This window comes from Ascidia mentula, chromosome 6 (assembly GCF_947561715.1).
Source record: "Ascidia mentula chromosome 6, kaAscMent1.1, whole genome shotgun sequence".
NCBI classification, from domain to species: Eukaryota; Metazoa; Chordata; class Ascidiacea; order Phlebobranchia; family Ascidiidae; genus Ascidia; species Ascidia mentula.
Window position 1 is genome coordinate 5,788,039 of NC_138571.1, and position 27,272 is coordinate 5,815,310.

Consider the following 27,272-nt stretch of genomic DNA (forward strand, 5'->3'; position numbering starts at 1 on the left):
TCGTGCGAAAGCGAGATATTGTTGAGTGACGTCATAGAAGGCGCTACGGTCGTGCGCGAGTGCTGGCAGCAAGCCTGTATGCGTAGGAATGGAAAACATTGTAAAACTGGTTTAGCATAATATTGCATTATACAGGGGGCAAAAGTGAACAAGTGCAATAAACGGATTTTATGTTAATTTAAGCTGAAGACAGATGGCCGCTGTTCGACCTGTTATGTCTTATTTAGTTGTGTAATAATAAAACAGTTATTGGGACAGGGTGTTCTTGTTGTTACAGCATTTATGATCGCTAACGTGATGCATGAACTTTTGAAAACACAACAGAAACAAACCGTCAATTTAGCATTGTCGTTTTGTCCACTCGCAGCAAAAGATAGAAGTAGGTTAATTGAATTTTGAGGCTTGCAAAGACCGCCAAGAAAAACCGACCAAATTAGCTGATTATGCAACACAGTTAATCTGTCATAATACCACTTTTTGCTCGACAGTTGCGTTTCCTACGAAGTCGCGTCATAAATGATTTATTTAATTCGCCACAATCAACTACTAAAATTATTTTCACAATATAGTTCGTAACTAGAAATGTTGGAATCTTTAAATTAAAGCCAACACAAAGGGGAGGTTAAAGTTATGACATCACATCCAAAATGGCGTCATGTAATGTCACTTACCAAAGAAACACACCATTCCCGTCTTACCGACGTACAGAGTAATGTCGTTTCTGCTATACCCTATATGGTCTTCCGTTAATTAGGGACAAGTAAGCCTTTGGTTTGTGACGTCACATTGACATATTTTTGTGTGATGCAAAACCCTGTCCTGACCTTTAAGGTAACGTAATCTGTGAATTCTCCTATGTTTGAAACTATTCGATATGTGCAAAAAAAGGCGTCTTCTCCTATCTAAACAATGCATTTTTTCGACGCGAGTGCCTTATGTGATGTCATTTTCTCCTTAGCGAAAAGGTTTAGGATTTTTGGTCGCCGTTACTTGTCGTGCAGTTTTCTACATTTTTTAGTTGACGTAGAGCCCTAAAATTTTGGATATGATGAGCACACCTCGCTAAGTTTAGCTAGCTTCGCTATTGACGCAAAACCGCGCTAACGCAACTTTGGTATGACGAGCCGCGTTCTCGCCAAACAATTCTCTTTGAGTTCCTCGCTACTAACGAGGATCTCAGATCTCTCGCTAAACTCATTTTTGTCGAAAAACTGCAGTATGGCAGCATATTTTGCAATTATTTACCAAGTATTCATGGGACATATTGCACTTGGGGGTAATAGTTTAATTTTGCTTGAATACATTTGTAATATCAGTATGTTTTAATATTTTTGTGAAGATTTGCAAAAGCGATAAAATAAAAGGTATTTAACAGCAAAACAATATATTTTAATATCACTTAATAAGAAACACCACTAATCCGTATTTAGTCGTAGAAAGGTTTCCGATAGTTTAAATTCGAAACGATCAAGAAACGGCCGTTTATCAAAATGCTCAACACAACCAAGGCGGTTGCTGTCGTCAAAAGCAAGATTTTTATTGCGGTTGCATTAATACTCGGCGTTGTGAAAACTATCGACAGAACTATGCACCACTCGAGAATACATTAGTGTCTTTTTTCAATTGGTTGTTTTTCATAACGTCAAAATAAATACAATATAGCCAATTGTAAATTTTGAAACACGCTTGTGACAAAAACTTGAACAATGCAACTGGAGTCGTTTATGTATTGATTGATTGCGTTGTTTTTGGTAATTGGTTTTAGTTATAGAACATTATGACGTTTTTGCTATGTATTTATTCCCCTTGCATTTAAAGAAAACGTAATAGGTGGCGCCATATCGACTCACCAAAATCGTATCTTAACGGTAAACTTCACACCATCTTCTAACCTACCATGTTTGAAATATTTGTGTTTCTGATAAAAACAGCTGTTACGAATAATTTCCATGCCTCCACATGCTTGTTATCCACACTGTTACTTACCAGTCGTTCGTTCACACAGTTCCATGCGTAACTTTCACATAGTTTCGTATCTTGTTGCCAACAAACGCCATAGCTTTGCTGAACAGGAGGTTATTAATCTTTCACACTTGCTGTTGTTTTTGTGTGATGTAGTCATACAACTGCCACACTTATTTTGCACGAATTAACTAAAAGTATTTGGCCATCTTTCAATATTCAAATGTGTCGTTTTTTGCTCACAAACAAAGAATATATTTCATGTGTTCGAATGTTTTAATTTTACCGCCATGGCACTTTCACGTCAGTGGTTGACACAGTTGGCAAATCTGTCTTGTGTTATTACAAGGTTAATTTAAGTCTATGCTTGTACATAATTTTTTCTCCAAACGTTTTCCATGTTCACGGTTTTGTTATCTTTGTGTGATTTTTGTGGGGTCTCAATACGTTGTGCAGCGCACGTATTAAAGTCTTGGTCGTTTGCATTGTTCGGTAATTTATACATTTGCCAAACGTTGTTGAGTTGTTTGATAAACTTGATATGAGCAACCACGTTCAATTCACAAGAGAAAAAGCATTAAATTGCTTAGGTTTCGTATTGACTTCGTCTGTTTGCTACCGATAACATATTGATAACCGATCTCGCTCAACTATGCAATGTGTTTCTGTTGTGCAAGCCCCGTTTTCCCATGTGAAATGTGAACAGCTTGTACATTCTACAGCGTAATTTCCTCCGCTCCTTAACAATAAGTCTTTGTATTTAACTTAAACGAAGTTCTTCGTGTAAATCGACTAAAATTTAACCTAGGATCTCCGATTCGTTACTCTGAAACTTTTTCACGGGATTTCACAAGTGTAACCTTTTTATAACAACAGTCCTTAATACGAACAAAATAGCAAATGCAATGGTAGAGAATTTCATGCTACAGATGTTTCGATTGTTTTTTTCATTGAATGTCTGTAGTATGAAGTTCTCTACCATTGTATTGGCTATGTTGTTCGCATTAAGATAGACAAAACCGTCAGTTATGTTCCTAATAACAATCCTGGTACTGCTTTTTTGTTTCGTTATAGACAATTGTGCAAAATGATTAGGTTTGATTTGGTGTAACTGTTCTTTACAAATACAGGTTATGGTTTTGAAATGTTGGTCAATGTCTTGTAAATGTGAAAAAAGGCAGAAACTGTGTAAAACTAGATAAAACTTAATTTACTACATAGACTAAAATTAATTTTTTATTTGAATGTAAGCATGCCTCCACTAACAATAAACAAGTGTTAAAAAATGTTGCTTGTTTTGATCATACCATTACAAAGGTTGCTCATGTTTTGCATCTTCTACCGTTTTAGTTTAAAAATTGCTCTATATTAGATAAAGCCAAAATCTCTCTTCAATTCCCTTGCAATATTTGCGACTCATTTTCAGAAATTAATGTTCATTAACAAAGGAAAATCATCTTCTAATTCTCAGTATTTCTGGCAGCTTTAGTATCAAATTGACAATACTCATATATTTCTACCGTATGCAAATAAGAAATATACGTCAAAATATGAGAAACCAACACTTGTATGGTTATATTTATTCTTTGCTATGGTTTGCATTGAAACTCAAAAATTCATTCGTATTTAATTTAAAAAAATATATTTTTGAATGATATCTTCGTTATAACTTGAGTTGGTCTTTGTTGACTGCCACCATTTCGGAATCTAAAATAAATCCACTCAAAAACAAATTTCTACGGTGATTTATGTAAGAGACGAAACTGAAGAAAGCTTACAGACAGATGTTAGACGCGACATATGTCCAGTATGAATTTCCATGTGGATTCACATTTCATGGTGAAATTTTGTTACGTGTGAATTTAAATTAGAATACTTGCTGAATGCTTTTGTAAGGTTTCCCTCCAGTATGAATTCGTTCGTGTACCGTTCGATGGCTTGATTGGCTGAAAGCTTTATCACAAGTCTTACACTTAAATGGTTTCTCTCCAGTATGAATTCGTTGATGGATTTTCAAATCTTGACGAATTTTAAAACATTTTTCGCAAATTTCGCATCTAAACGGTTTCTCTCCAGTATGAATTCTTTCGTGCCTCGTTCGACAGCTTGATGTACTGAAAGCTTGATCACAAATCTTACACTTAAATGGTTTCTCTCCTGTATGAATTCGTTGATGGGTTTTCAATTCTTGACGAAATTTAAAACATTTTTCGCAAATTTCGCATCTAAAAGGTTTCTCTCCAGTATGAATTCTTTCGTGTGCCGTTCGATGGCTTAATTGGCTGAAAGCTTTATCACAAATCTTACACTTGAATGGTTTCTCCCCAGTATGAATTCGTTGATGGATTTTCATATCCTGACGACGTTTGAAACATTTTTCGCAAATTTCGCATCTAAAAGGTTTCTCTCCAGAATGAATTCGTTCGTGTGTTGTTCGATGGCTTGATTGACTGAACGCTTGATCACAAACCTTACACTTAAATGGTTTCTCTCCGGTGTGAATTCGTTGATGAATTTTCAATTCTTGGTGAGTTTTGAAACATTTTTCGCAAATTTCGCATCTGTAAGGATTCTCTCCGGTGTGAATTCGTTCATGTCTCGTTCGAGAGCTTGATTGACTGAAAGCTTGATCACAAATCTTACAATTAAATGGTTTTTCTCCGATATGAATTCGTTCGTGTGCCGTTCGATGGCCTAATTGACTGAAAGCATGATCACAAATCTTGCACTTGAATGGTTTCTCTCCAGTATGAATTCGTTGATGTATTTTCACTGTTGAGCGAGTTTCAAAACATTTTTCGCAAATTTTGCATCTGAAAGGTTTCTCTCCAGTGTGACTTCTAGCGTGTGTTCTTAGATATGCTTTCCGAGTGAATGATTTAGAACATAACGTGCATTTGTATGGCTTCATTCTGAAAACTTCGTTAGAGCAATTGTTTAGGCCACCTCTATTCTAAATGTATGAGTGGTTCATCAGTGCTTCTCAGCTATCAGGCTTTTTCCAAATATGAGAAAGAGTTTTTCTTATCTGCTGGGGATTTCGTTTCTTGTTACACCTCAGATATTTTAATTCGTTAAAACTCTTCAAAAAAACAAAATTTTCATGAACACAACGGAAACTCTTCAAAAAAACAAAATTTTCATGAACACAACGGAAAAACAAATATTAATTTAGGTAAAATAAATATCTTGCCATGAAAATATAATTTAATCAATCCAATTTCACCATAAACTTATTTTGTTTCCCCCAGAAGTTGCAATGTCGAGTGTTGCAATGATTTTTTTTGTAAGAGTTAAAATGTTTTATTTTGGTATTCAAAATGTTTTTGTATCAAACAGCTGTTACACACAATTTCTTTCTTGACTTGGACAAGTGATTTCAACTCTGGATAATTATTCAATTCTGAATATACCTCCGCATAATGTCTTTTGTCTGCGACCGTTGTAAATAATGACACCCAGTTATCATTTCAACAATAAACAAATATTTCTGTATAGCCATTACCACTAACTATCTTAATAAATACGATGAGCAATTCCGTACAAGAATTGTCATACAGATACATTGGTGTAGGATTGGGTGACAAAAACCCTTTTACTTAACACCTTGTTGATGCGCATTAAGCTGCTCTGAGGTAAAACGTCTTTGCTGAATCATTTAAAGAATAAACTCTCAAACCTCTACATGTTCGCAACATAATCTAATGGAAATTACTACTACACCGAGTCGTAAAGTTTTTTTGAAACTTGATCCACATACAAGTCTGTGTAAAATTGATATCCTAGTGCATTTTAAGAGTTAGGTGCGAATAGGGCAACCACCTGTTGTGTTTAGTTATATATTTAAATTGAAGTACTACACTAAATAATAGAGTTAACATTCACACAGATTTCAATGTCACATAGGCTAATATCTGGATCAAGTTAGGAATAAACTTTGTGAGCCGGTGTAATTACTTACTCTTTCCTGCAAAGTCTTAATAATTTCAACCATTTGCGACTCATACGAGATTAAAAGTTAATGTTTCAAACATTACAACCACAATATGATGTGCTGAGTGCGGCAGTTTTAGGTGGTCGTGTCTTACTAGTCTGAAACAACGAAATAACAACATTTTCTGCAACCATTGAACCAATAGCTGATCCTGTGACGATTAACTTTAACTATCACAAACACAAATACAATTAAGTGTTCTGCATATTGATGTCGAACAAATGAGATTTGTTGTATTGCGCTTTCTCACACATTTGCGTAAGACCACATAAATAAACTTTCAAACCTCCGTATGCTCGTAACCCAATCTGTTGCTCGCCTCATTTCGTACACAGAGTTCCATGCACAACTTTTACATAGTTTCATGCTGCAGCGTGATTCGGTTTAAACTGCAGTCTTGTGATGTTAACCGCCTTGAAGTACGATCAATTGTTTTGAGGGAGTAGAAATGCGTAACAAAGCTGCATGTGGGACAACTCACAGCTGGAAACTGCTTTGATAAGAATTTGACCTCGTATTCCAGCATTCGCGGAGTTGGTATACAGTGTTGCTAAGGTGTCGGTTTTCCCGCCCAGCTTCGCTGTTTTTAACATCAAGTTGCGGTGTATTTATTGGGGGGATTTGCCAATGACACTTTCAAATTTCAACCCCTATCATCACGCATTCTGGCACTAATCTCTCATAACCAGAATAAAGGACTTGTTTAATAGCTGTGGAGGGATCTAGTCCTCGGTTTGGCATTGTTTATTTATCTGCGACAGCAAATTACTTTAGTTCGTGTATATAATGATACAACAAGCCTCTGATTTACGTCAGCAGATTTTATTTTGAAAAATCAATTTCGCTCATGTAAGTTACCATAAGCAGCATTAGTTTCTGCAAAATTCTCTGTGTCTTCTAGTCTACAAGCAATCCTATGGCACGGTCACTAGCTGCACAGACCGTACAAGTCGAAACAGTGTGTACACCTCAGTTCTCATTGACTAGTATGGCTCTTTTGCACATAAAATAATTTTGCTTGACATTTTGATTCCTTCTCTTAATGTGTTAGTTTAAGCACTTGGTCCCCCAAGCATTCATGGTGGCTTTGCACAAACTAATTAGGCCCGCGCAGGCGAAATTGATTTTTTGTTGTAATTTAATCAGCTGACATTAATCTGAAACTTCATAAATTTTACATTATTGAGTACTTATCAGCATAGATTGGTGTCGCTAGTTCAATGAGAATGTCTAGTACGGGGCTGGCAAAATTAAAAAAACAATCTTACATCTCAAACATTTTCACTATAACTTGACATATAGTCTTTCTTCGTATGCCTCAATTCACGCAGCTGAAAGACTTCCTCTCCATGTGTTTTAATATGCCTTGTGTAAGAGAATTAACTTTCAATTTACAGTCCCCAAAGTTACCAAACCACCAAAGATAAGCAAATTTAATGCACAACTAAGTTTAAAATAACGTCATAATGACAAAGGTGGACGTTAAGCCGAGTTGAGGAACCGATATATTTTTTTTTCAATTTACGAACGTATGGGCACCAAGGTAGAAAGATTGGTAAATATTTGCCATAGTTGATAGAAGTAAATAGATTTGCAAAAGGGAAATGAAGAAATATGATTAAAAAATAAATATAAAGTATATGCATAGCAGCTTCAATAACAAATTATTTTCTGGACTGCTGTATAATGCCTCGGGGAAAAAAGTGACAAATACGTTTAAACATAAACAATTGTGTAGCGAAAAAGACTATTTTATCGTAAAAGACAGCTTTGCTGGACAGGAAATTTTCTGTCATTGAGGAAGATTGTGAACTATTAATGTTTGTCTTGGTCTCATCGGATTTTTCCACCATGTTTCCGCAGCAAACTTACAATAGCATTTCACTTGACTGACAATTGTTAGGTTTGCCTGATAAAACAGACTGGACTTATTTACATTTACACCAACGTTAGCTCGATTGTTGTTAGTAACGAAACTTTGTGTCTGTTTTGTACACATTTAGCATGATATTTATTAAATTATATTTTCGTGAAAATGACTTCACAAACAAAGCAAGCAACCATTTGTATGAGAAACCAGCGTGCAATAAACAATATTTTTAATACCAGGTTGTAATAAATCAAGAAAATTTGCATGTTTGTAAAACTTTCACATGTGAATGTCAAGAATATCCGACTTTATACAATAAAGCACCAACAAACCCACGTGAGTTATTTAGCGGTTTGCTCCCGCGTAACTGGTGAAGCGTGACAACTTCACAATTTAAATAAACGACAAGAATAATCAGAAGGATTAATAAATTTTGCTGTTTTTTGACAACTATTTTTTTTATCAACCTGCAACGAGATATACGATGTCTATATTTTTTTGTGGTTGGATCCGGTTGAGTGATCACAGTTAATAACATGTGAAAACCTGAAAACTCGTGTCTTGCTCAACAGAAATCTGTAGATTTAAATACCGTATTTACTCGATTGTAAGCCGCCCTCGAATGTAATCCGCCCTCGATTGTAAGCCGCGCGTGAAGGTGTTCAAATATTAATATAAGCCGCCCTCGAATGTAAGCCGCACGTTAATGTTAAAGACAAACTTAGGTGCCCTACAACAATAATTGTCAACAAATTTGTCGTTTAAAATTGTCAGATACGCTGACAACCTTGGGAGGTAAAACATTTTGGTACGATGGGGCGAGTTGATGGTAAATTTCATTAAAAAACAGAGCGCAGACAAAATATCGGCGTGACATTAAATAATATAAGCCGCCCTCGAATATAAGCCGACCTCGATTGTAAGCCGCACAAACGGTAGGCTAAAAAACTTTATAAGCCGCGGCTTACAATCGAGTAAATACGGTATCATGGAAACTTTACAAATCTAATTTAATGGCCGTCAAAACTTTGAGTCTCGCAACATTATGTAAATTAATTGAAGTAAAAATTAATTTTGCTCAAATGACATCTATGTGCAACTTGATTGCAGTGGTATAAGTTTACGAATCATTCGTAAACATACGAATATGAAAATAAGTTTACGAATCATTCGTTGTCAATGTTACTGTCGGCAAAAAGTCTCAACTTTCACAAAAATGTCTTTTTTAATTCGTTTTTCCTGGAATTAAAAATGAGTTTTTGTAGTAACTCCTGTCTTGTTGTATGTTTTGTGCAAATGTGCCATCAGTTGCCATAGCAACCCCAGGCTAAACCCCAACTCCAATAAGGACAAAAATTACTCGCTCTAGTGCAGTGGTTCTTAACCTTTTTTCTATCACTACTCCTTTTAGTAACGGACTTGTGCCTTACGCCTATCAAACTGTAAATAGGTTTCATACCACAAAGCAATTGTGTTTTTGTCGATCTAGCTAGCTAGCTAAGCACTGCGACACGATAAAAACATAATACGTATCAATTTAATTTTTTTATTTAAAGTAAAAGATTTTTGTTCCAATACTGTAAGAAAAATATAACAGACAGCATGGGACATTAAAAATGTTTTGTTATAGAACTAGCGCCCTTTTACCCTTTCTTATGCGAAACTATTTTTAGCAAAGAAACTTCGCTGTTTGGCGTTAACTGAACAACGTTTATCACCAGGTGACAACACACATATGAGATATGCTCCTTACAAATCCTTGTAACGAACATAGTGTAATATTAATATGAAGAATGTAATATTGGAAGTGTTTATATTCGAGACCTGGTTCCTGCATACAAAGGCACAAAACAAACGTGTGCAAAAATAATTACAAACGACCGCCCTAACTTTTAATCAAAAACCTCGACTCTAAACTCTTGTAACTTGTTGGTCCGCCCTGACATGCCTTGCGGGTCCCTTTGACCAGTGCCACTATATAATGAATTGCATTTGCTTGTGTTGTAATGTCGATGTTGGACGCCAACCACATCGTCCCACTGTGCGGTGAACTTTCACCTGAATATCCTTTCTTTCTCCTCTCCAGACACAGTAGGTGATTCCCTCTTGTTGATAGTAAACGACTTAATGTTTGACCTAAGACGCTAGATGTCGCTCATGAGTAGAAACGGTTCGCATCAGATGCCGTGCTTGACGCCAACCACATCGTCCCACTGTGCGGTGAACTTTCACCTAAATCTTCTTCCCTTCTTCTCTCACAGTAGGTGATTCTGTATTGCTGCAAAGTGAGTGTTTAGTTTTCAGCTCCGCAAAGTAAGCGCTTATAAACAGATCGTCACAGTTCGGTAAACACACGTGATGAGAAACGAATTATATGCATGAATAAACACCAATATGCAACACTCCTCTCTACACACAAATCACAATCTTCAAATTCATATCTGATAGGCGGTTGTCGAGTTCTGGTAGTTGCCACTTTTTGACCGACTGCAAATAACCGCTGTGAAAAAAACAAAAAAAATCACTGGGTTTGGGACCATGTTTAAAAATATATTGCTGTATGTTGAGTTTTGTGGAACAACGTTAAGATATGATGCATGCAAACTTTACTGAAAATAACTCTGTGTTGTTATAAATATCCACATCCCAAGAGATCGGGCTTACGTTGGATGATTTCATTTAATCACCAAGTTAAGATGGGAAACTGCCTTCAAACTACTTTCACTATTTGGCTGAAATTACTCGTACCTGATCGAACGCTCGCCTGGCGACAAACATGAATGTTTGCCATCATTCGTTCCATGCCCTTGTATGGTGTTAACTACCACTTGCGTATGTTGGACGAGCATCGATGTTCCATTGATAAAAGTAATAAACTGCTATTGTCCCGTCATAAACCCGACTTGTTGTTTGCAGGGCGTCGTTTTTTTCTGCGTGTCGAACATCTTGACATGAATTGTCGTGCGTGTCGAATAGTAAAAATGTCGTATCTGGTAACTAACGCATGGGAACGACCAGACTTACTTCGATTACAGGTTTCTTGTACTTACATAAGTTTAGAATACACGTTAAAATAACGACAAAACAATTAAAAACCTTGCTCTTTGTTGGCTGGTATGTCTTTTTGTTAGGTCCGATTGAACGAAAAATGGTACTTGTATCGTAACAATGATCCATGTTTTGAAACAATGGTTAGTTGATGGTTCAACGCGATTATTCACTGAACGTTAAAAAAGTTAAAAGTGAGTGCTGACAGGTTTCTGCATGGATATTGTCCAACAATTTATTGCAGTAGCGTTTATTTAGCCATCTAAACAGACAAATTTATTTTGGGTGGGGATCGCAAACGATGTGCCATTAAGTTTTTGACACTACGCAACCGTTCAGTTCAAAGCTTTTCTTTGCTAGAGACTCGAAATAAAAATTTCTCACAACAAAATTATTTGCGTTTTGAAATTAAACGACTTATACTGGCACCAAATCTCCAAACCATTTTGCCAACTTGACAAATACATGCCAATAGGAAAATCGTTACAGTCCAATTTTTGAAAAAAGAAAACTAGTAAGATCGATGTGAATGTTGCAAGATTGGCATAACCGATAAGTTGAGCTGAATTAAGTAAGCTGAATTAGAAATTAAATTTATGGACTTTGGTAGATAAAAATAACGTTGGTCTGTTCGTGGTACTGCATATCGGTAACTTCACATATTTATTCACGCCGCCCGTGTCGAACAGTGGCGTCGCGTTTCAAACACTTAGAATGGCAAAAAAGGCATAAATCGACACCCTGGTTGTATGTTCTGTTGCCAGGTTAGTTTACTGACGAACGAGCATCGATGTTCCATTGATAAAGGGTAATAAAATGCTATTGTCCCGTCATAAAGTCGACTTGTTGTTTGTTCTGTTACCAGAACATTTTCATGGCAAAACTGGGAAAGATGATTTTATAGAGGTTTTAGCTTCTCTGGTTTGAGTGAGACAAACACGAAGCGTTTACATTTGTCGCGGTCGATATCAGTGTTTACCGAGAACTTCAGCTTGCCAAATGTCAGACCAACTTTTCCACCAACCTCTCTCTCCAGAAAGAACAAGTTGTTCACTGAAGCGTGACGTGTTTGGGTGAATGTTCTTTTACGGAAGTTTGTTGTTGTGGAAGCAAGGAATTGATAATTACTATCATAAATGTGTCACGTTCAAAGACATCTAAATACTTGGGTTGGTTTCAGGATGTCAGTAAATGTTTGAATTGTCAACGGAAACTTTTATTCAAACAAGTTCAAAGCATCGACCGAATAAATAAGTTCTGCCAGAAGAGCTTTGAATTTATTCAATGTTATGCCTGGTAGAGTCAGCAAGAAATTGAAACTTTGTTGTTGCAAAAATTCGTTTTTGTTGCCTAATTAATCGAGCTTACTTTTTAATGTTGTATAATAGACTTCGTGCAATGAAACCTGTAGGTTTAGGAATTAGGTTTTATTATAGTGAAGGATATTATTTGTTGTATGGTCGAAAGTGAATTGAACGTGGATCAAGTAATGTTGAAAACCTGACCAAGCCCAGTTGTAACGTAAGTCATGCATTGAAATTAAACAGGCGAATACAGGTCATTGCGACCAAGTTTTGACAAAAACGTGTTTTTATTCCGGAAAAGGTAATTGTAGATATACAAACCTATCGTCTCTCTATGTCTTGATGATTAAATTCTATTTTTCACTGTCGCCTAAAGGCAAACTTTGCTTTTCTTTATGTAAATGATTTATGTGAGTGAAAATGTTCTGTTCCATTGGTAAGTATAAAAATTTTAAACTTTTTTCACAACTTTGTCCGTTGTTGAAACATTTGTATTACGACAGACATTTATTCTATTTTGTTTCAGAAAAAAATCAATTTGAATCAAATCTTTGCAGCCAAACATGTCATTTTCACCACCTCAACAACAAGGTAGCGTATAATTTAGTCTTGTGAGCTCATTAAAGACGTGTTGAAGTAATAAATGCTAACGTCCAACGCGGCCGGTCGCAACCCATTGGCCCCAATCTCCCAAGTGCAACCGGCTGCGATCCTATGTTAGATGGTGAGACTCGGTGAGGAATCACCATCTTATGGGCGCCTGTTTATCGGTGGCCATTACACTTGACCTTTTGCCTGTATGAACTTCAATTTGCAAAATTTATATTTGCATGTTTTGAATTCATTTCCTTTGCTAAGTTCTGTAGCCTTCAGACACACTCACAAAACAGTTTGATGTGTTTAAATTACACTTGCTTGATTCAACACTAAAACATTCATATATCATTCAAGCTGGGAGTTCAAGAGATGTGGATGATCTCTCACAAATGTTGGATGTTCTCCCAAGGCCCAGTCAACATGACGTAGTTGATGTTCCTGAGACATCTGCACAACGTATAGTGGTAAGTTATAATGTGGAGATTGCAATTAGAAAATATAACTTTACCACAATGTTGTATTGTGTTATTCTGCTTAGTCATCACAAGCGACGGATGACTCATCACAACATAGCTCTAGTCAGGAATCGCGTGATACAGACGAAAATGTGAATCAAACTGCTCCTAAATGTGTAGAAATCCCTGAACAAATGTTGGATGTTCTACCAATGACCAGCCAACATAACGTAGTTGATTTTGTAGGAACATATGGAGAACGTGAAATTGTAAGTCTGGTTTTACTCGTGTTGTATCCGTTGTCAGGCCTGCTGTAATTTTCAAGGACTACTTGGCGAATTAGGATGACTAAATGTTTTAAATCCGAATAAACTTGAATGTTTTGTTTTTACAAAATTGATTGCCCGAGTTTAGTGTAACTTGTCGACAGATGTGCTTTGTAATATCAGCAACGCAACTGACACATTCCACGCATAATTTTGACCAATGCAACCAGTTTTAAATTTTACACCGCAACATGTGCAGAAATACCAAGCAACGTTCATTTTGTAAAGAAACACAAGCTTTTCTTTATATTTACTTCACTTTTATGAATTTCTTTGGTCAGCAAAGTCGTCTAAAAGTCACACTAGCTGCACTGATGAGACCTTTAAGGTCGAATCTATCGGCAGCTTACACAATTTCATAAATTTTCCGCTAAACACAGTTGATGAAGATTTTCTTACACTAAACCACAACATGTGCAGAATATCCAAGGAGAAGGCTCTGTTCTTGGCGACCAAACCATCCATACAACTGGACCAGTCTATACCGGACAAGTTACGATCAAACAACAAGTCAAATTTGTTCAACATACAACACCACAACAGGTCAACGTTGTTCAACATACATCACCACAACAGTTCAACGTTGTTCAACATACAACACCACAACAACCCAACTTACAATCAGAAATACAGGAAAAATGTGAGTTAACATTGGTAGAATAATGAATTGTCTGCAACTAAACTTCAGGCATTTTAGCTCCCATGCAGCATAAAAATAATAATTAGAAATACCGATTTCGGTTTTGTTGTGTATGTTAATGTAGCGTTTTTAGTTAAAAAATCACCATGCAGGACACTGAAATTCATTAACTTCTACTAACTTTTTATTCTAGTTTTGTTGAAAGATTCCAACTTAAGGCTTTATTTGACCGATTGAAAAACTTTAAACTTCAAATTACGTCACAGCAGTTTTTGGCTTAACTTGGACTACATTTGACAATACTTTTCCAATGATAAAAAAAACCTACACAATACTTTTTAAGGATAGGGGTTATGGTATATACATGATAATAATGAATGGAAAAAAAAGAAAAACTAGTTCGGACGACGTTTCGGTCGTTATTCAACTAACCTTCATCAGGACAAATGAAGTACAACGCATAACACGGCGATAAATAGTCAGGAGAGCCTTACATTACCAAGTAATATGCCTGGCAGCATCAGCAACAAACTGTTCGTACAGAAACTTGCTCGTAAAAATCGTGGTGTGCGAAATTTAGTAACGATTATCGATGTATTCTCTAAATACGCTTGGGTGGTTTGCATTAAGCGAAAAACCGGTTCTAATGTAGTGTGTGCCGTGGGTCGTGTGATTCTTGCGAGCGGGCGACGACCGGATCAACTGCAAACAGACGCGGGTCGCGAGTTTGTAAACAGTGTCTTTCAAAAGTGGCTTTCCAAACATATTTTTTTTTCACTACGTACAATCAGGAAACGAAAGCGGCAGGCGTGGAGCGCTTTAATGGCATATTAAAAGAACGCTATATTGTCCTTGTTCTGAACGACACTAGGCGTCGCACAAACACAGTAGGTACTTGAATTTCAGTGGACGGCAAAGTAGAAGGATAGACCTTCCACACGATGCATCAACCGACCCTATGGGGTCCCTACTTTTCACGCTACGACCCATCGAATATGTGGTGCTAAAAGTACACATGGTCGGTTTCGGCCTATTTGCGTGTATACGAGCGAATTAGGTGGGGGTATTTGATGGACTCCCAACTCAAAAGTAAAGGTTGCTGCAAGCTGAAATTTGGTACGCTTTGTTACAAACGACATGTTTTTCGATCGATGCAAATTTTGATTTGGTAAGTAGTTTGCTTGTGACGTCACAATGTTTCGTAAATCGTCCTTGTTCTAAACGACACTAGGTGTCGCGTAATCGAAATACATCTTGAAACTTAACTTTGTTGTAAAGTAGAGGATTAGACCTTTCTGGTGATGCCACGATGGACTCTATTGGACCAGTGGTTTTTTGCTCTATGATCCTGACAATTTGTCGTGGTAAAAAGAGTATATGTTGTTTGTTGTGTTTTTTTTTCGTAATAACCACAGTCTACTTTGGCGTGTTTGTTTAAGAAGGCATTTAAGAAATAGTAAAAGTTACACGACGCAATGCAGGTTACTTGTGAGACTTTTAAATTTTCATTCAACCACATTTTTGTTTTGTGGATGTTGTACTTTGCGGAGTATGCTATTCCAGTTCGTTGACGGGCGTAGCGCGTATAGAGAGGAAAACTTCGAAGTCTTGTAAATTTCGTTACGTCATAGGAGATGACGTAATTCTTGGCATGGTAACTCGTAATGTGTCATTTAACATTCGTGTGAAGTTTCAGGTTTGTAGTTCTAGGGATAGCTGAGATATTAGGTGTGGTGCTAAAAGTACACCAGACCCGTCGTGATCAACAGGAAGGGTGTCATCGCTTTCATCAAAACTTTGAATATGAACAATACTACACATTCTTTACATGAAATCATTCAACTCCTGCAATATAATAAACAGTTGCACAAAACTAGCCGGTCATATAAAAGTATTTTCTAGTTATTACAGGCCAACACTATGCTTCAGAGCAAACAAACAATCACCCCCAATATGGTAGACACTAAGAGGATAGAAATCAAGTAGATCATTTATACAAATGCAATTAAAGCTACTGGAAAATTTTTTTGAAAGCAAATACACCCATAAGTTTTTTTAACAAGGCCTCACAATTTGAATTACTAAAAAAAATTCAATTCTGTTTTGACAATTGTTGTGTTTCTTAGTATTTGTTCGTATAGTTGCAAATCATAGAATGGAAAACAAACCAAGTACACACGCATTTATAGGGAAGTATATGCATTTTTAAGGTAACACGCACACAAATAATAATCACGCTGAAAGGACTGCGGCACATTCAACGCATCACCCTACTGTGACATGCAAGCGCATTGTTGCCGCCGAATGTAATGAGGCGTGACCTCAACACCTCCCCACCACAGATTGCGCGATCGCTTGCCACTTTGTGGATTGCTGGCACCGAACGCAGGAGTGCTGGGAATGGTTGGAACGTCTATTTCTGAAGACGGAGGATGCAGAAATCTTCCTTCTTCCAACGGTTCCAAATCTTGGTTAGAAACGTATCGAACGCGTAACTGGTCAATGTGACGTCGCCAGATTGGACCTCAAGGAAACACTTTCACATGAAACATTCGACTGCCAAAACATTTAATGATTATGTCAGGAACCAAGCGTCCATCCTTGCTGTTTCTTGGGCCCATGTATAAAGCATATCATGGATGTCCAGCTTTAAAAAAAATTTTATCTTCGGATTTTCGTGTCGGCTTTAGTTGATTACGTTGCGTCACGTGTGCTGGTGAAGGTAACAGAGTATCAATTTTTGCTCGGATTTGTCTGCCGTCAAGGAGTTCACTTGGTGAAAATCCACCAGCGTTGGGAGTACGCCTGTACTGCAATAGAAACTCCTGCAATGCTTCTTTGGGGGGTTTGGAAGACTTCTTCATTGCCTTGTTAAACGTTTGAACCAATCTTTTCGCAGCGCCATTGGTTGCAGGGAAATACGGTGCTCCTGTCAAATGTGCGATGCCCCTTGGCTTCCAAATTCCTGAAAGTCAGCAGTTATAAATGCTTGTGCATTATCCGACACAATAGTGTGTGGGTAGCCGAAATGAGCAAAATCTCTTTCCAGCAATTCCATGGTTGTTCTTGATGACATAGACTGCGTTTGATGTACGCAAGGGTACTTTGAATATGCATCGATCATAAGAAGCCAGTTACTTCCCAGAAAGTTAACTGCGTGATCGATATGTAATCAACTCCATGGCTTTTCTGGCATCATCCATGTATGCACTGATGCCTTTGACGGAACGTTTTGGTGTTCGGCACAAGTTTGGCACTTGTGACAAAGAACTGTAATGTCATCATCGATATTCGGCCAGTAAACTGCGGTCCTCGCCAGCTGCTTCATTCGTTAGATCCCAAAATGTCCAGTATGTAAGATCAGCAGGACAGTAGAACGAAGTGATTCCGGAATGACAAACCGCGAACCATATAGTAGACATCCGTAACTTGTACTCAACGAATCCGCTACTTTGCGAAACTTGGCAACTGCGTCACTGTTTGCCAAATAAGATGGCCAACCCTCTCTTGTAAAGCGTATGACCTTGGATAAGACTGTATCTTTTCCACTTTCCTTTCGGAGTGATGCCGAATCGGTGGGATGCACTTGTAAACTCAGACTCCACAAACTGTTTCGGTGTCCTGTGCACTTTCCTCTCTGTCAAAGTCTGCATCTTCCCCAACCGGTAAACGACTAAGTGCATCGGCATTCTGATGTTCCGATTTCTTCCTGTATTTCATCTCGTATTGAAATTGACTCACAAAAAGTGCCCACCTTGCTAGACGGTTAGCTGCTAAAGCAGGTGTCGCTTTAGTGGGACCAAACAGAGCTATCAGTGGCTCACAAATTTCCTGTCAAAAAGATACCGGTAAAACTTCTTCAGCGCGAAGATTATTGCAAGAGCCTCTTTCTGAATTTGGCTGTAGTTGCGCTGGCTTTTGGTCAATTGACACGTTTGTAATTGGCCTCTCGCTTCCATCCGGATAGCGGTGAAACAGAACTGCTCCAATTCCAACGTTTGCTGCATCGCAGGAAATTCCAACAGGTAATGAAGGGTCGAAATGAGTCAGAACTGTGTCCGCTGACAACCATTCCTTCAATTTGCAAAATGCAGCATCTTCGTTCCTGCCCCATTTCCACGCAACATTTGACCTGGTTAGTTGATACAAAGGTTCCGAAACATTTGCAAATTGCGATGGCAGGAACTTGCTGTAGAACTGCGCTGAACCAAGAAATGAACGTAGACTTGGCACATCTTCCAGTGGTGACATGTTGACAACCGCATCCAATTTTGAATCTTTGGAAATGCCTTCGTTGGACAGAATGTGCCCCAAGTATTCCACTTGTGCTAATGCAAATTTGCATTTCTCTATACGACAGCGTAAACCTTTGTCGTTGAGCCTTTGGAGAAGTTGCCGAAGATTGTAAATATGTTCTTCGGCTGTTGATCCGCTGACCAAAAGATCATCCAGATAGACGGTTACACCTTGCAAATCTTTTGTAAGGTCGTCCATTATCGTTTGGAAGTAGCCTGGAGCGGAGGTTGTACCAATTATAGGTGTCAGCTAAATCAATTTTCGTAAAGCTGTATCGACCTCGCAACTTGCTCATTTCGCAGCGGTAGCAAGAAATCTTCTTCTTGAACTGACCTTGAACAACCGTACTTGGTGACGTAACAGCAGTTTTCTTTGCATCCCGAACTTTATGCAGCGATCCCCGTGTTCCATAAACGGTTTCCTTTGCAACCTTTGCAGCGTCTTTGGTTTGCATGGCAACTTCAATAGCACGCGTAAATGTCAGCTCATTAGCGTTGATTTTAAAAATTGCCTTCAGCACTGCTTCATTGGCTATGGAGCAAATAAACCTTAAACGCTTCGTCCAGAGGGTTTCCAATCAAGGCAACCAATGTGTGCAACCAATTTTTGTACCGTTTCCCCTGGCTTGCGTTGCATGTTGCTCCAAAACTTGAAACGTTCCCGAATAACAAATCGCTTTGGATCGAACTGTTCCTTCATAAAGGCTTCGATGTCTTTAATAGAAAGATCGTTGACGGTCTTTGCAGGAGAGATTTGTCCAGCCAGGTTGGATAAAAGCTTGTACGTTGTGGTAGTTTGGTTGGTCAAAAAAAAACTGAGCTACCCTCGTTTCTGGTACAGCATGTGTCCGTATAAACGTAGTAAACCTCTACCAGTAGTCGTCCCACAACTCCGATGTTGCGTGGAATGCCGAAAAGCTTGGCGTAGCAACGGAAGGTGCAGCGTTTCCACAAGCCTTTTCAACTAGGGCAAGAATCAACTTCATTTGTTCTTCGTGACTCTTTTGTTGTTCTTCTTGCTGTTCATCGTGACGCTTTTGCTGCTGTTGCAACTGTTCTTGAATGAGCTTCGCAACTTTTTCCATCGTCGGGCGAACTAAAATATTCAATACCAAACTGCGTGTACCTCGTTCAGATGGTTGAATCCAATCCTCGTCGCCAATAACTCTGTTGTGTTTCTTTGTATTTGTTCGTATAGTTGCAAATCATAGAATGGAAAACCAAGCACACACGCATTTAAAGGGAAGTAATTGCATTTTTAAAGTAACACGCAAACAAATAATAATCACACTGAAAGGACTGCGGCATATCCACGCATCACGCTACTGTGGCATGCAAGCGCATTGTTGCCGCCGTATGTAATGAGGCGTGACCTCAACAACATTTATGTTGGTAATAATAGCAAAGGGAACAGAACAATTTTTTGTCACTACCATCGTTCCTGTCTTATAATGAGTTCCACGATAGCTCACACATTTGGTTACAAGGGCATTACATTCAGTGAGTGAAAATGGTACAATTTGTCCATGAATGGGTAAAGGAAAATCCCAACATGAAACGTTTCTGAATGGTCATAATGAACAAGGGAATCTTTCATTTTACTTGCATCACATACGCTTGGTCAAGTTGGTGCTTCACAGATAAAGTCATCAACACATATTTGAAATTGCGACAATTTCTTTTGAAGTATGCATGCTTGCTTTCTAAATGCATTGTCCATAGTCTAATTAAAGGCCCAAACTGTACAATTAAATGTGGATAATGCATAAGAAAGTGATGTTTTGGTTTAAACCGGATTGTAACACGGCTAAGCTAACCTTGTCACAGGGGTTTGACCGCACCGTCAGGAAAGAACAGTATTCTTTTATTCTGCGGCACAGTTAACAAACTGTGACACGTTCACTAAACAAACAAACACATATTAGCGGACAGTCACACATGCAACATGACAGACAACATTTAACTCACCAATACAAGATGCACAAGGATCGACTTCGAATAGCATTCGGTTGCACCAGGTAAATTTACGTTAGGCAGTCACTATTTAAGTTCAACGTAAATCAATTCACTGCAATTCACTACAAATATTTAACCACCAAAACAGGTTAATGCACGCGGACAAGTTCAACACGTGGCAAACAAATAAGACTGCTGGCATTAGCCTTGCGTCATACAGTTGGTAGGGGCATTATGACGTTTCTATTGTTGTGAAATTTCCTCACATGGAAAGTTACGCGCACAGAAATATTACACTCCCCCCCAAAATTGATAAGTCGCAGCGACGTTCAATTTTACAACACAATTTCGACGCGCGTTTGTATCAATCGTTTATCAGTGTTTCTCAGCGACCATTGTCGCCGGGTCATCGTGTGGCAGGTGATCGTCTCCTCTCCCATAAACTGGTACGACCACACACAGCTTGTGAATGGGTCTTCGCACAATCGTTCCTCTCGATCGAATTCGAACACGGCGGACCACACCGAAGTCATTAGGATTGGTTGATTCAACGCGACCGATCGACCAAGAACGTCTTGGGGCAGCATGGACATTTCTCTTCTCATGATGCCACTTCTGGCGAGCGATGATTGTACGCAAGTATTCCCGAGACCATCGTCTCCAAAATTGATCTGCAATATATTGGACCTTGCGCCAACCCCGGCGCGCGTAGCAGTCACGATCACTTGTGACGGTTGGAGGCATCCCTCCGGACGGATTTATCCTTAGCAAGTGATTAAGTGTCAATGGTGACTCACCAACGTCATCAAGTGTGACCGGAGTCAGGGGTCGCGAGTTGATAATTGATTCCGCTTCAAGCAGAAACGTTTGCAGTTGATCATCGTTGAGGTCTCGTTCGTTCGTCAGCAAGGAGAGGACGCGTGGAACAGACCGAATCATCCTTTCCCAAGCACCTCCCACGTGACTTGCACCGGGTGAGTTAAAGTGCCACTGAACTTCTTTCTTTTTGAAGAACTCCTCTATTTGATTCTGGTTCCATTCACGTACGGCGTTACGAAGAACACGCACAGCACCCACAAAATTCGTGCCGTTATCGGAATAAATTTGCGAAAAGCATTTATAAAGGCATCGGTGCTTAGGTCATGTGCCACCTCGAGATGAATTGCTTTGTAGTTAGGCATGTAAAGAGACAACCCCATCTCTTAACTTCGCAGCGCCTTTGCTTGACGACTAGAGGTCCGAAATAATCGACTCCTGTAAATGCAAAGAAAAATTCATTCGTTTGCAGGCGAGCTGGCGGTAAATTTGACATAATTTGTTCTTCAGGCTTTGCGTTACGACGCCGGCATACCAAACATGCGCGGGGAACACGTCGCACCGCCACTGCACCTTTAACGATCCAATAGCGTTGGTTCATCTGGGACAGAATGTGGTTCACGCCAGAATGTCCACACTCTGCATGGAAATGGGAAATTAGCAACTCAGACAGGTACGAGTTGTGAGGCAAAATGGCAGGATGTCGGGCCTCAAAAGGAATAGGCACCTTTTCCAAACGACCGCCAACCCTAAGCATTCCATCAATCATCACAGGATCCATACGAAAAACTGCCGATGACTTGCTTGGTTTCTTCAACTTTCCATGTGGGGTAATTGCTATCATCCATTGTGAGAAATGACCTCGTTGCACATATTTCACCAACTCGGCTTCAGCCGTCTGCAGCTCATCAACTCTCAGGGCCGAGGAGCCAAATCGCGCGGTTCTCGCACTTCGCAGAATTGCCTTCAAACGCAAAAACCATGCAGCAGCACATTTAAGTTGATACAACGAAGAAAATTTCGTTATTAAAACATCTGTGGGAGGACATTTCTCTACCACAGTAAACACATTACATGGTTTCTTATCAAATACATTACCCTCAACAGGATCTGTATCGGCGTCACCAAACATATTTGGCCAGCAGTCGGGCGCCCTCTTGAGAAACGATGGTCCGTCAAACCACAATTCACTCCTCACCAGGGCATCGGCTGAGACTCCCCTCGAAGCCAGATCAGCAGGGTTTTCCGTCGTCGGAACATGTTTCCAGTTCTTCACACAGGTATTCTTCTCGATCACTGCCAAACGACGAGAGACAAACAACGGAAATCTTCGTTTATCATTTTTAATGCTTTGCAGCACCACAGACGAATCCGTCCAAAATATAGAGGGACGCAGGTCCAAACACATTTCCTTTCTGACAATCAGTTCCAACCGTGAAATAGAATTTTCACCCTGGGGTGTTAGGCGACATTTACTCATAACCAAGGTACAGGTCACTTCGCTTTCTTTATTCGTTGATCGGAGGTAGCACACAGCTCCGTAGGCTTCTTTGGATGCGTCAGCAAACACATGAAGTTGACTTCTGGTCACATTGGCACTGACACCAAAACCAAGTGATCGTGGAATACGCCTTTCTTGAAGGCTGTGTAAGCAGACTAACCACTTCTCCCATTTTCGTAAGTCCTTAGCAGGCATCTCTTCGTCCCATTCAATTTCTTGCTTACACAAGCTTCTATAAATAAGCCGGGCTCGCAACACGACGGGGGTAACAAAACCCAATGGGTCGAATAGAGAATTCATAATTGACAAGAGGCCTCGGCGAGTGCGCGGCTTCATTGGCAACGAAACAGCAAACAGAAATGCGTCAGCATGAACATTCCACTGTATACCGAGCACACGCTCGTGTAATTCAGGGTCCATCGGGCGCACCTGCAAAGCCATTGATAATTCATTTTCCGAGTCAAGATCAAGAATCTCCTTGCATTTTGACAACCACTTGGTCAAGCGAAATCCACCATTCTCAAGCAAGGAGCGCAGACCATCGACAAGCTGCAATCCAGTTTCAACGTCTGTCACCGATGTGAGGCAATCATCGACGTAGAAATTACGTTCAACTGTAGAGGCAACAATGGGTTCAAATTCACTCACAAAATCACCAGCGGTTTGACGTAAACAAAAGGTTGCGCAGCTTGGAGACGAAGTTGCCCCGAAGAGATGTACATTCATTCTGTGGGGCACAGGCTCACCTGACAGGGACCCACCAGGCCACCAAAGGAAACGCAAACTGTCACGATCACGAGGGGCAACTCTCACTTGGTAAAACATGGCCTCAATGTGAGCTACCAAGGCAATTGGCGACTTGCGGAAGCGCAACAAGGCGCCAAGTAGACTGTTGACAAGATCAACAAGGACCTTGCATCAACGTTTGGTTCAAAGACAGTCCACGGTATACGTCCGATGTTTGGTAATCAGTTCCTCCTCTGGTATTTCTTCGGCAAATCCTTTGTCGATTGTTGCTTGTATTTGCTCAGTGTACTTCTGATGCATTTCCTCGTCGTTGCTCAATCGACGTTTCAACGATTCCAATCTTTTGTTGGCCATCTTTAGATTGTTAGGCAAAACTTGGTGATCATGTCTCCACGGCAGTGGCAATTCATATTGTCCATCAATGTATTGGACGGAGTCCTTCATCAACACTAGACGCGTTGACACTTGCACTGTACTCGCGACTTCGGATCGTAGCACAAGCAGGATTGTCATTCTTTACCCCTTCGGATACAGTAGGAGGGGCTGGGTAATGCAGCAATTTGTGGTGCGATTTACCATCGCATCCGTTGACAAAACAACTTTGACTGGAATCACAGTCACTAGCACGGTGGCCAGCCTTTAAACACTTAAAACACAAACCCATTGAACGAACGAACCTGCGTCGATCATTCCACGACATTTTCCTAAACTGGACACATGCGTCAAGAGAATGGCTCCCGTTGCACAACAAACACTTCATTTGCACGTGTGTTTTGTCCTTAATTTTCGGCGCAGAAGTCGCCACAGTGCTGTGCGCAATTGCCTTTGACCAGCGGCTTCATTTGTTGTCTTCCTTCGATGAATACAGCGCCTTACCAAAAATCGAGTTTGCAACCTTGCTTTTTAGTGCTACAAACTCTGTAAGGGTCGCAAAGGTAGCTCGTTTTTCAGTGTCATGCTCAATCTGTGCGGACATCGAAACCCATTCCTTTCGCATGCTAAACGGGAGTTTCCTAATAACAGCCAACATGACATCCATGGAATCAACAGCATGTCTTGTATCACCATGTAGTGCCGTACAGCATTTGTCCAACAGCATAGGTAATTTCATGAGACCATCGGGGTCGTTGTCCTTGACAACAGGAGCTGACATCAGATGTTCTTCGCATCTTTGTGCGCGTAACGTGATTTTACGTTACATGTCAACGGTTGCATTAATGGACTTAAGATTGCATGGCCAGTTGTCATTTTGGCATCTCACTCCATTGGGAACGGGTAATTGGTATTTTTAGATCGTCTTGGCAAGCGGGTTTCATTTCAAAATTTAGCGATAGAAACAGCTGACCATTCATATCATTTGTGTCTTTTTTTGTCCTTTGTGTGATATGGTTTAACAGCTGTTTTGCGTCATATTAATCTCAAGTGACTTGGTCGTTTGGAGTTTTCCCATGTGACTGTCCTTTATTGTCTTTCAGTAACCGACCTTTCTTCCATGTCCGCTGACCTTACCTTTCTTTCATCGTCTTTCTTCTCACAAACACTTCGATTACTTTGTTTCTCTCCGGTTTAAATAATGTAACTTTCCGTATGCGTTCCACTGACGACCGAGGCAGGGCAGCGCAGCTGTACTGTGCTCATCTCAGTTCATCGGTTTTGGGATTTGGTTCTGTTCAATGTTGTCTGTGCGTTTGGACGTAAATTCACTCAGTTTGGCGTTGGTATAATTGCGCATGTTAATTTCGTATCCAAAGTTGTTCATTTTAAATAAATATTGTTGGAATGTTTGCATCAAGTTTCAATTAAAGTCGGGTTAGGAAAACACAACAATTAGAACTCACGTGCGATCTTATGTCAAATGCGTTAATCAAATAGGATTTCCCATTGATCATAAATAATATTGTTAAGTACTGGATTGAGACTCATATTTGGCATATAGGTCGCAACAGTGCGATAATGTGAGGTTGGCCATATTCGTTACGTTTGCCACGCCAACCTGTACCCTTCGGCTGGAGCTTTCGCGTTAAAGCGTTCAATTTTTTCCCGAATATGGGGCTTACAGTGCTGTACCAAATACAACAGCCGCATCTCATCATTGTGGGCCTTCTTGGCAATGTAGGTATCAAACTGTCGTACGAATAGCCAGTAATTTAGTGAATCACCATCAAATTTGGTCACTTCAGGACTAGGCAAGTTCACATGGTATGCGTCCTGATACGTCTTTGGTAGTGGCGAGATATTTTGGGGACTAGGGCAACATCTATTTGCGTCTGCACGAGGAATTTCACCAAACGTACCAGTCCTATGCTTCTCGATGCGTGGTGCGGGCACGTTCACAGGCGCTTCCATGTCTTGCGCATTTGACCTAATTTGTGGACACGAGCCCCGTACAGCATTTGATGGCAACTGTGAGCTCGTATGTTGAAAAACATTTGACAGTAATTGTGGGCGAGGGATAGAAATTGAACTACCTTTTGTAACAGACGCCAGGCTTGAATTACCAGTAGACTCCCATGTCTCCATTTCAGCTTCAGCGAGTTGCAAATCGTGGCGCCTTTGCGCAGCGTGCTTCTCCGCTTCTTCGCTGATGCGCCGGGCTTCATTCTCTGCCTCACGTCGAATTCGTTCTGCCTCCAACTCGGCCGTACGACATATTCTATCTGCTTCTTCTGAGGCCCTTCGTACATTTTCAGCTTCTTGAGCACTTGCGAATTTCGCAAGCTTTAGTTTCACCCTACTGCGTCGAATTTCACTTCGTATAGAACTCGAGGTTGAATTTCTACTAGAGTGAACAGACAACGCGTCGACTGGTGACAATGGTGGGGGAACGGATCTAGGCTGCGGGTCATGCAGCTTCGATATTTACGTTGCGACCCTTTTATCGAATTCTTGTTTGTCTCGGCAATAATCTCGCTCACGCGAGATTATCTGAGGTAGTCTTTCACTATCCGAAATATTCGAGTGAAGTTCAAATAGCTTATCAAAGTTTGCATTTACTTGAGGCAGGAACTCACGTAGCGCTAAAAGATCTTGCGGCTTTTTCATAAGACTCTCTGCGCAAGCGTAGCTATCTTGTAGAGCCTTTAAAGCCTCTACTATTTCGTTTTCTTGATCTTCCGTCATACGGTTTACTTGTGATGCAATTTCACGGCAATGTCCGTGGTGACCAAATCAATCGTCGATCCTTCGCTTGTTGACGATTCCTAGTTTGTTAACGATGTAACACGGCTAAGCTAACCTTGTCACAGGGGTTTGACCGCACCGTCAGGAAAGAACAGTATTCTTTTATTCTGCGGCACAGCTAACAAACTGTGACACGTTCACTAAACAAACAAACACATATTAGCGAACAGTCACACATGCAACATGACAGACAGCATTTAACTCACCGATGCAAGATGCACAAGGACCGACTTCGAATAGCATTCGGTTGCACCAGGTAAATTTACGTTAGGCAGTCACTATTCAAATCCAATTTGTATGATTACACTGAACGAAGCCCACCAAGAAAATATGGACATAAAGCAAACTCCTGCTTTGTACAGTAGCAAAATCGACAAAAATATTCTGCATTAAAACATTCAATAAATCCCCCCACTCCGTGGGAACCTAAATTATTACCCAGAAGTATGTTTAACATACAATTGTACTTCTGTCCATCAATGTCCAGTCCAGTACTTTCCAGCTTGTTCAGCTCAGCAATAAATCGACTTAAAGTTTTTTTGGCCAAACAATTTAAAGTCCCTTTCATAAACAAGCAACAC

The 27,272-nt window shown here is 39.8% G+C and overlaps 2 protein-coding genes across 2 annotated transcripts; both read right to left on the reverse strand.

Moving 5' to 3' along the window:
* Window positions 1–3,829: 3,829 nt before the first annotated feature.
* Window positions 3,830–4,873, reverse strand: LOC145907008 (uncharacterized). Its single transcript, XM_082994449.1, has one exon. The coding sequence runs from the start codon at window positions 4,871–4,873 to the stop codon at window positions 3,830–3,832; it is 1,044 nt and encodes a 347-aa protein (XP_082850575.1).
* A 15,949-nt stretch (window positions 4,874–20,822) lies between these two features.
* LOC145907009 (uncharacterized) lies at window positions 20,823–24,024 on the reverse strand. Its single transcript, XM_082994450.1, has 3 exons — window positions 23,717–24,024; window positions 21,799–23,653; window positions 20,823–21,476 (listed from the first exon to the last, which is right to left on the reverse strand). The coding sequence occupies exons 1-3, from the start codon at window positions 24,022–24,024 to the stop codon at window positions 20,823–20,825; spliced, it is 2,817 nt and encodes a 938-aa protein (XP_082850576.1).
* Between the last annotated feature and the right edge of the window lie 3,248 nt (window positions 24,025–27,272).

Bases quoted from the DNA above. Each gene is read 5' to 3' on its own strand.
- LOC145907009 (XM_082994450.1), bottom strand. From the start codon at position 24,024: ATGACAATCCTGCTTGTGCTACGATCCGAAGTCGCGAGTACAGTGCAA. The intron at 23,654-23,716 runs GTATACCGTGGA...TCTTGTCAACAG, and splicing joins CTGATTACCAAACATCGGAC to TCTACTTGGCGCCTTGTTGC. The intron at 21,477-21,798 runs GTATGCCGGCGT...GAATGGAACCAG, and splicing joins GTGTTCCCCGCGCATGTTTG to AATCAAATAGAGGAGTTCTT.
- LOC145907008 (XM_082994449.1), bottom strand. From the start codon at position 4,873: ATGAAGCCATACAAATGCACGTTATGTTCTAAATCATTCACTCGGAAA.